At 36.5% G+C, this 10,355-nt stretch overlaps 2 protein-coding genes across 2 annotated transcripts; both read right to left on the bottom strand.

The window, feature by feature from the left end:
• Window positions 1–1,072: 1,072 nt before the first annotated feature.
• LOC140832898 (dihydrolipoyl dehydrogenase, mitochondrial-like) lies at window positions 1,073–4,466 on the bottom strand. Its single transcript, XM_073197178.1, has 2 exons — window positions 4,122–4,466; window positions 1,073–2,570 (listed from the first exon to the last, which is right to left on the bottom strand). Exons 1-2 carry the CDS (start codon window positions 4,383–4,385, stop codon window positions 1,320–1,322), a joined length of 1,515 nt encoding a protein of 504 aa, XP_073053279.1. The 5' UTR covers window positions 4,386–4,466; the 3' UTR covers window positions 1,073–1,319.
• A 1,704-nt stretch (window positions 4,467–6,170) lies between these two features.
• On the bottom strand, window positions 6,171–9,538 carry LOC140832897 (probable protein phosphatase 2C 49). The gene is made up of 2 exons (XM_073197176.1): window positions 9,156–9,538; window positions 6,171–7,429 (listed from the first exon to the last, which is right to left on the bottom strand). Exons 1-2 carry the CDS (start codon window positions 9,342–9,344, stop codon window positions 6,434–6,436), a joined length of 1,185 nt encoding a protein of 394 aa, XP_073053277.1. The 5' UTR covers window positions 9,345–9,538; the 3' UTR covers window positions 6,171–6,433.
• Window positions 9,539–10,355: the final 817 nt, after the last annotated feature.

Below are 10,355 nucleotides of genomic sequence, written 5' to 3'. Positions count from 1 at the left end.
TTTCAAGATAATATATAGAGCAATCATAATTCAACAAACATGATTTTTATAGCTCATTTAACTTCACGTCTTGTGTTCCTCTAAACGAGTTGTGTATAATCTTTTCAGTCGATCAAGCGTTGGATCTGGCCGAGTCTGTAGAGATTATCAGAAGGGTGTGAAGCGAAGACCCTTTGGTCTGCTTTTAGAATATGTGCGCGTAGCCGAGGATTTCGAGTTCTGGGGGAAGATTTTGGAGATAAAGTCATTTGATGCTTCTGTGTATGAATTGTTGGTGAGAAGAAATAAAAGAAGGATCAATGGCTTAACAAGCGGAATTCGGGGCATTTTCAACTTGAGTTTTCTTTTGTTATCAAACATTGTCCCTGCCTTCAAACTTTTGCGAGTTGGGTATTATAAATGTATTTTAGAAGAACAAATTTGGCAAACACCCGTTATGATTATTATCCACTTTGCATCCTGTTGTGTAATGAGGCTCACCCTAATCTCCTTTAAACTATATGTAAACGGTAAATGCGCAGGATGGATCGAGTACGAAGCTATATTTTAGCAAAGTTGGCTGAAGTGAGTCTTAGAAAAACCTAGCCTGGTTCCTGTTCGATCAGGTCCTCTCCATTTAGCGCGCCGATTTTAACCCAAAGTCCAGCTACCCAACCACAACCTCCTAAAGAACCCCCGAGAAAAGTCCCGCCAATCGAATCTATCATACCAAGTGCCTTGTGCTAGACTGTGTTACTCAGTCCTCCGGGTTCCCTTTACGGCCCTACAAATTTAAATAATCTCCTACCCCGCACCCAGCTAAAATATAAACCATATCAGGCAAACATTTGATTGCTATCCGCTAAATGAGTTGGAAAAGATAGCAGAATCCTGTGAGTATCATTTAACTCTATAACGACTCCTATAGCCATATATTCCCCTGCGAAGCTAAATGAGAAGGGTTGATACTGGAGTATGTAGCCAAGAAGTAATTTTCAACACATGAAAGCAGAAATTTAACATGCTAGTTGCATATGCCGGATTGCGTGTCTCAGCATATTTCTCATTTCAAAAGTAAATTCCATCCACAGAAAAAAACCAAATATCTTCATAAGCATAGAAGCTGAGAGCACAAAGACTTATTATTACTCCCAAGTCACGTGATGATCTGGAAGAAACATTTTAGTGTAGTATTATGATTCCAAGAAGAAGATGAACATAACTTTTTCAACCACCTCATTAAATTATGGGCGGAAATGGAAAAGAAAAACCTGGTTTACGCCCGGTTGCAAATCTCAAAAATAGACATGAGCTGTCGTAACAACATTACGTAATGTGTCCTATATGTGAATGGGCTTGTCATAAGTAGCCATAGCAGCCTCCTTCACTGCCTCACTCATGGTTGGATGAGCATGGCAAGTTCGAGCAATGTCTTCACTTGATGCTCCATAATGCAAAGCCAAAACAGCCTCGTGAATTATCTCCCCTGCATTTGGAGACATGATGTGGACACCTAAAATCTTATCAGTCTCCTTCTCAGCAATTATCTTGACCAGTCCCTCAGCATCATCAATTGTTTTGGCCCTACTATTTGCCAAGAAAGGGAACTTTCCAACACGATATTCAACTCCAAGTGTTTTCACCTGCTCCTCAGTTTTCCCCACGTATGCCACCTCAGGGTGGGTGTAAACAACTCCTGGAACCAAATCGTAGTCAACATGAGCCTCCTTACCAGCAATATATTCCACACATGCAACCCCATCCTCTTCCGCTTTGTGAGCCAACATTGGGCCAGGAATAACGTCACCAATGGCATACACACCTGGTACATTAGTGGCAAACCGCTTGTTCACTGAGATCCGTCCACCCTTATCAGTTTCAATCCCTAATTTCTCCAATCCAAGTCCAGCAGTAAATGGAACTCTACCAGCAGAAACAAGAACAACATCAGTTTCAAGAATAGTCTGATCACCGCCAGCTGATGGTTCAAGAGTCAACTTCAAAGTATCACCACTGGTGTCAACAGATACCACCTTAGTTTTGAGCATGAACTTCATTTTCTGTTTCTCAAGAGCACGTTGAAATTGTTTTCGGACTTCACCATCCATGGTAGGTACAATGTCGGGTGCAAATTCAACAACAGTGACCTCTGACCCCAGGCGACCCCACACAGAGCCCATTTCAAGGCCAATATAACCTGCCCCTATAACCACGAGCCTCTTGGGAATTTCTTTCAATGCTAAGGCCCCTGTAGATGATACAATTCTCTCCTCATCGATCGTTATTCCTGGTAGACTTTTGACATCAGAACCAGTTGCCACTATAATATTCTTCCCTTTCACAACTGTGTTGCCACCATCTAGAGTATCAACAGAAACTTCAGAAGGAGAAAGAAACTTTCCATATCCCTTAACATAGTTTACTTTGTTCTTCTTGAATAGACCCTCAATCCCTTTAGTTAAATTACTAACTGCTTTATCTTTCTGGGCCATCATGGCTGGTACATCAACCTCAACAGAAGAAATCTTTACACCGTGATTAGCAAACGAATGCTTGGCTTCATGATACATGTGGGAAGAATGTAGCAAGGCCTGCACAAGATAAATGGAACATTGACATGGAGTTTAACTCCAAACATCAACACTCGTACAAATTTTTCTTTATCATGCACCAGCTATAGAAATTATTAACGTAGAGACAACACTAAAATACATGCATATGAAGTATGGAAAAAAAAAATTGTTTTAAAACAAGATATAAGTTCTAAATCGAATGAACAAGATGTGCAAATACTCCCTCCATGCTATACATTGCAATTTGTCGAGATTTTTTTATTTAAATATATATCAGGGAACGGCTATATTACATATGCATGGTATTAATGGTAAATTTATGGTACAAATTAATTAATTCTCGCTCTGTTCTTTTATTTAAAACTCTCATGTTCCTAAAAAACAACACATGAATGGTTGGCACTTCAAAACATAATACAGGTGGTTCACCTTTTAAGAGTTAAAAGGGTTTTGTCAGAAAGCAAATCCTAGCAACCTTTATGAATATAGGTGCTTGAATTTTCTAAACACTAAGACAAGAGAACAAAAGGAAACCAAAGCTGTAAAGCAAAGACGAAGAGAGAAAAATTAAAAAGATGAAAATTGATCCCCGGACCACGGGCCACATGCTAGTTCAAGAAGAGTGGTTGAAATGTGACAAAAATAATCAAATTTTAGCATCCAAGATTTGGCAACCTTCAAATTTACACCAAACTAGGTCCGTTCAAATTACCAACGATCTCTCGCAGAGTAAGCAACACAGTTCACATCTGCATTCTTAACTTATGCAACAGTTCGAAGTTTTTAAAACTCTGAAAGCGATACTAGTGTCAAATTCTGTTCAGAGAGATTGACATCACAAGTGTTCCTTGTCACCTTTTCAAAATAACTCACCAACTGAAAAGGCTAAAAACAGAGGAAGAGAAAATGATAGTACTTTCCATCATATAAAACTAAGAACTTCTGACAAGTCCTTTCATTTCCATCATGCCTTCAAATGGTGTTCGTACCAAACTGTTAACGGTAATGCTGATTATTATTTATCTTAACAACAACAAAATTAGCCTTGTTCCACTTAATCCTGAAAAAAAAATGGCAATTTACATCTAGCCAAAATTCACCACAGTTAACAGCATGCAAACAAATGCACATTACACTTAATTGTATATCATTACCTTCCAGTCTGGCACCAAATATCACAGCTAAATGTTGATTATTGCATAATGAACTAAATGGAGACTTGTACTGAATATACCTTTTTTAACCTGAATCGCCAACTAACCTATAAAGACTAGAAGTAAGGAAGCTAAATTTCAGCAAAACAAAGCAACAAGCAATGAATATCTAAGCAGTAGCCGATTATCCAGTAGTAAACTTATCATCAACACAGAGAAGAGGGAGAACAATCTAAATTCACAATCCAAAACAATCCACCACGCACTCCCAATCTTCAATCAATACCAACCAACACATCACTCCGAGCGACAGACAATCAGGAATACCAAACAGCAACTTGGTAGACCAAAAAAATCAGCAAGCAACCCGAAAATTCGAACAGATCCGGAAAATCAGGCAGACACAGGCACATACCTTGGAGGGGATGCAACCAACGTTGAGGCAAGTGCCTCCGAGTGCCCCTCGTTTCTCAATACATGTGGTTTTGAAGCCAAGCTGCGCAGCCTTGATGGCGGCGACGTAACCCCCAGGGCCGCCGCCAATGACGACGACGTCGTTCTCCTCTGATCCCGAAGCGAACCCCCTTCGGCTCCCAATCCACGAGTACTTGCTTCCGTAGTACAATTGCCTCGATGATGCCAAAAGAGAGATGGCATTTCGCCTACTCGCCGTCGACATTTCTGACCAAAATTTCTACACAGGAGAAATCGATCGAGCTTATATCAGCACAGAGCAGAATGGAAATTAAAAGTTATATTTACTCTCTGAAAATTATTACCATAAATTGAGATTAAACCCAAGCTGAGTACTGTTGATACTGCTTAATCTACAAAAATAATTAATTAATTATTAGGTTTTATTTTCTTTTTTCTTACCGTGAGTTTAAAAAGACGGATTTCTTATTCGATCGAAACTTATTTTAGATACGGAAAAGGTCAAATTTTTTTATTCGTGAGATCATCTAATAAAAATAATTATATTAATTCAATAATTAGATTATTTAGGAAATATTATATTTCAGTCAACAATTGCTTACTAAACATAGCAATTTTCACTAGTTTTTAAACTGATAATTTAAATATGTGGTTTAAATTAAAAATTATATTTAAATGTTTAAGTTATTTGAAATAACATTAAACTTAAACATATATCTATAATTCATTGATTAAGTGGACACATATTCAAATCGGTTTTTATTATATAATTAAACAATATTGAATATTATATCTATTAAATTAGTTTTAAGAAGTTATATGAATAACAAGTGGAGCGAAAAATAATTTAATAAGGAGATTGGGATTGACCATGACTATAAAAAAAAAAAGCAAAATATTATGTGACACGATCTCACGGGTCGTATTTTGTGAGACAGATCTCTTATTTGAGTTATCCATGAAAAATTATTATTTTTTAAGCTAAGATTATTATTTTTTCGTGTGAATATCGGTAGGGTTGACGCGTCTCAAAATACAAGAGATCTACTCATAAAAAATAAAAATAAAAACTGTGTCTCCAAATTGGCCTAGTCATCAATAATGATTTTAATAAATCGAGAACATTCCAATAGAAATGAAACTAATACAATATTAAATCATTTTATTTTAATTTTTATGAATTACAAAATTAAATAATGTTGCAACATCAAATCATGAACGTGCTGATTTGACCAAAATTTTACGTGTAGTTCGAAATTAAAAATGTATATATTTATTATTAAACATCGTTAATAATTGATTCGATCAATTTAAATAAAAGTATAAACAAAAATATACACGAAAGACGTGTAAAATATAATCAGCAATTTTTTTCAATTTTAATTTTTATCAACTATTTTATAATTAGACCACCTAAATATAATCTGATAATAATAAAAATACTAGCTCAAAAGTGACCTTGCATAGATATTAAAAGCCAAATCAAAATAAAATATATTTTTAGGTGTTCTCACGGTATTTATATATTTAAAACAGGGCAAAAACTTGTGTGAGACGGTCTCACGGATCATATTTGTGAGACGGATCTTTTATTTGGGTCATCCATGAAAAAGTATTACTTTTTATGCTAAGAGTATTACTTTTTATTATGAATATGGGTAGGGTTGACCCGTCTCACGGATTAAGATCCGTGAGACGGTCTCACATGAGACATACTCTTAAAACAGATCGATCTAATCCATAATTAACATACAGATCTGTCTCAAAAAAATCAGAAAAATCTATTTGGCCCCACACAAAATATAAATGAATAATGGAAATAAATTCCTTGTGGGTTTGAATCCAGAAATATCAGGAATCTACAACTATGGACACAAGGCAAACATCGTGGCCTTACGCGTCCTATTTTAAAATATTTGGTTCAGAATTGACGCTGATTGGATAGATGAGCAATTGAGCTCCATCAGAGAAAAGTTATCAACATGGACAAAACAAATTCATATTATTAAATTTAAAATACCGAATATATAAATCAAATAAAAAATTTATGATTAATTCATGTTCATTAGCCCAAATTACAGAATCAAGAATACAATACAGAGATACAAGAGAAATAAATTATGACACTTTCAAAACAATGGAGTACATACATTGAAGTAACACAAAAATAGAACTCCCCAAAATTGTATTTATTATTTGCTTCTAACAAAAATGCAATTATTTGTACAGAAAATAATCTGGCGTTCATGTGCGGCCTAGGTCAAGAAACTGTAACTGGGTTTTATATTTCCGTCAGTTGCCTTCTAGCAAACTACGCAGCTTTTTCCGACCCTCCTCCGACATGCAGAATCGTAATCTCGGCCTCTGCAAAGGCACAGAATCTCGGAACTTTGGAGACAAGCAGACCACGATGGCCGTGAGATTGTCGCAGGTATCACGCTGTAATGCTCGATGGATAAGTTCTACCGCACACCGTTGAGGGTCGTGGTGGCGCCTAAGCTCGTGGCGAACCAGGCTAACCACTTCTTGGTTCGATAGAACATCCCATATTCCATCGCATGCGATTATCAAGAACTCGTCATCCTCAGTCAACAAAATATGCTGAAATTCAGGATCTGAAATAAGAGGAGAGGCAGATCCGATTGGTTGTTTCATGTACCAGTCTCCAAGGGCTCGAGTGACAGCAAGTTCACCGTTTAGGTATCCATATTTGATGATACCCCCTAAATCTTCAATTCTCTTTCTTTCGACCTGACAGGAGGGTCGGTGATCTTCAGATAGTTGAAGGGCATAGCCTTTTCGACAGAGAACGGCTCGACAGTCTCCAGCATTTGCTACAAGTAGATATCTTCCGAGAACCATGGCAATAAGTGCCGTTGTTCCACAGTAAGAATCAACATGACTCTGTTCATCGGCCAGTGCTCGATCCGCCAATAAAAAAGCTCGGCGATGAGAACTCTCCAACTCGTGCAAGAAATTTTCGTCAACATCAGATGTTTGAGGCAATTCAGCATCCTCAAAGAAAAATTTAATGGCATTATTTTTCAAATAACATGCCGCATCAGGTCCACCATGGCCATCAAAAACAGCATAAAAAGAACTTGGTTGGGGCCATCTGTATCGGGAACCCAAGTGAGTAGATAGATCATCTATCCGAATATGCTGATCTTCATTGTAACTGCGAGGTCCAGTATCTGTATGGCTTCCCGAGAATATTCTTGGTGTAAACTGGTTGATTGTATTCTCGAATAATGTATTAGTCTGAATACTCGTTGAACAGCTAAGAGCCTGATGACACACAAAGGATTTGGTTAAACTGTATTCGTGAATATTCACCAATTTATAAGACATGACGATCAGAATATCCAATAATTAATCAGCTATAAAATAGATACTGCAGTAGCTTTTATTTACGACTTACGAAGTGTATGTGCACTACAGAAGTAGTGTGAAAAATATTCTTATCACAATGAGAAAATATAACATCAAGAAACTAGTACATGGATTAATATCAGGATAACATCACAAGGTTCGTTAACTACACATTTGATAAAGTTTTAGAGGCACACTAGACCGGCACATACACATAAATATTCAGAGAGAACCCAAACAAGTACTAAATCAGTACACCATCAGCAAACATCAAATTGTGCTTCAATAACAAATTTCACATGTGAGCAATAATAAACCGAATAAATGGTTATCTATTGTTGGACAGGTATTACAGCATTATGCAATGATGAATTTGGTAGGAAAAATAGGATCTTTGAAGTGTAATATTAGTGCCTTACACAATTCAAGCGTTTTTACGCTTTGTTTATTGGATAAGAAGCATTTGATATCAGATACAGACTGCACATTCCATAGACGGCGTGGCTACTTCAAACACGGCAGGTAGAATTTGATCATGATCATGCTTGACATGCATCATGGTATGAAGTGATATGAGGAAATCTTATATAACGATGGTTAAGAAATACAGAAGGATTATTTAGAATGTTAAAATAAGATTATTTAGAAGATCGGATGGGCTTTGATATTTTGAAAAACATTACAAAGTTGCATCAATGAACTATTCGACGGTGACACGAAAAGGGAACCCCATATATCATTAGATAAACGAAATGATGCATAATCACATCACATCTAGAAGACATACAAGTGGTAATTTTGTACATCACTATATGGTATGAACATAGCACGATCTTCAAGATCCACAATAGAATTGGATATAAGAATGAGAATCTTCAGCAATTACACCTTCACACACCAACTTTCATGGTTCACTACTATACATTTGCATTATACACGAACTATAAGCCCTCGCCATCTTTGGAACAAGAAGTGTTATACAGTTTCAAAGCAAAAGCCTTTGGTCTATTCCGTTTAATCTTCCAACTCAATTATACTATCAACGTTTAAGGGAAAAAAAGAAAATGAATTTCACTCCAGGCAATGTATAGCCAGCCGTGGTCATGGACTGGGTCTAGCACTTTGCTAAACTGCCTGACCCAAACCCAAACAGTTGCGAAATGGTCCTGGATTGGCCTAATTCCAGAGTATTCCGGGATTGGGCAGTTCACAGACCAAGCCACCTTAGCCTGGCAGCTTGCCAATTTGGTATGTTCGTGCTACGCTTCATCAACCCCCATTTTTGTGCAAAAGAACACAAAACCCTATAAGTAATACTAACTTAGGCGTCGAAGAAATCACGAAATTCCCAGTAAACGCATACCAGATTCAGACCATACTCGAGAACAATTAAATATTTTCACGAGAAAATTCAAAAATATAAGCTTCCGTTCCACAGAAAAAATTTCACAAGAATAACTACTATTTTGTGTGACACGAAAGATACAAACACCGGAAAAAAAAAAGCCCAAGAGAATCCAATCATCGAAACATTAATTAAATCACGAATCCAGCCACAACAAATCTAATCTTCCTGAAAACAATTAATAAACAACAAAACCAAGAATCAACAGCTCAAAAAAACGGCAGATTCGACACATACCGATTCAGAACGAGAGAAGTCCAAAGATTCGGGAGAGCGAATAGTCGGCGAGTTAATCGCAACAGTTGAAACAGTCGCCGTACACGAGACATCCACGAAATCCGGTTCAAGTTTGGGAGCCGGCGACGGTACGCAAAGGTAATTAACGACGAGGCTCTGCTGACAAAAAACCTCCGCTTCTGCCACCATGATTACTTCTTCAACACAAAATCTCTTATATGCAGATTCCAACAACGCAGTTCAGAAACAATTATCGATAGCTTCTGATCGAAGATTTGATTCACTGAGAGAGAAATGAGAATTTTTCCTTTTTTCTGGAGGAAACGATAGAGAGAAGTTACAACTTGCAAACAATAGAGAGAATATTCACGAAGGAGGCTGCTTGGCTAGGTTTATATATATTATATATATAAAATAAATATATATATATATTTATATATATCTCTGTGCGTGTGTGTGTGGACGCGGAAATATAAATCCCTGACGCGGGGGTAAAAAATAGTGAATAATAATAAATGAAAAATAAATTTAAAAAAATAGTGTATTTGGGTGTATTTGCAAAAATAGGGTCGGTGGAGTTGCTTTTGCTCATGAAATAAAATATATATAAAATTTATGCCCACCAATAATAAAGTGTTATTTAGCAAGATTCTGGTAGGATAATTATGAGGATGATAGATAGATGAGGAACAAGCCAACTATTGGTGGTGGAAATTTTTCAATCCCATTTTATATAGTATTTTTTATTTAATTTATAATATATTTATGTTGGCATGCTTTTTTCATCATCAATATTTACCTATATGCTATTTATGTTGTTGATGTTGTGTGTGTTTTTTTTTATAATTTTGTCATTTGTTTTGCAACAGCATTTAGAAATATAAACGAATTAAGTCGATCGCGAGCTATTTGGAGCTCAATTCGCTAAAAAGCATGTTCGTTAGGCTTATCGAGCCGAGAATTACTAGTTTTTTGAGCCTTGTGTATACAATAGTAATTGCATTGTCGAAGATCGAAATATGAGTGTAAGACAAGTTATTGAAAGACTATAAAATGATAACTCTATCATCTGAAATTTGTATATCTTATTTGGCCTTTTAGCTAAGAATACTCGACGAACTAAAAAGCGATCTTGTTTAATGAACTCGAAAATGATCTTGTTTAACGAGCTCGAAAACGAGCTTGCTTAATGAATCGAGA

This window comes from Primulina eburnea, chromosome 5 (genome assembly GCF_022965805.1).
Source record: "Primulina eburnea isolate SZY01 chromosome 5, ASM2296580v1, whole genome shotgun sequence".
Taxonomy (NCBI): domain Eukaryota; kingdom Viridiplantae; phylum Streptophyta; class Magnoliopsida; order Lamiales; family Gesneriaceae; genus Primulina; species Primulina eburnea.
This window is presented reverse-complemented; position numbering and strand designations above follow the sequence as displayed.

Bases quoted from the DNA above. Each gene is read 5' to 3' on its own strand.
- LOC140832898 (XM_073197178.1), bottom strand. From the start codon at position 4,385: ATGTCGACGGCGAGTAGGCGAAATGCCATCTCTCTTTTGGCATCATCG. The intron at 2,571-4,121 runs GTATGTGCCTGT...TATCTTGTGCAG, and splicing joins TTGGTTGCATCCCCTCCAAG to GCCTTGCTACATTCTTCCCA.
- LOC140832897 (XM_073197176.1), bottom strand. From the start codon at position 9,344: ATGGTGGCAGAAGCGGAGGTTTTTTGTCAGCAGAGCCTCGTCGTTAAT. The intron at 7,430-9,155 runs GTATGTGTCGAA...GTGTGTCATCAG, and splicing joins ACTTCTCTCGTTCTGAATCG to GCTCTTAGCTGTTCAACGAG.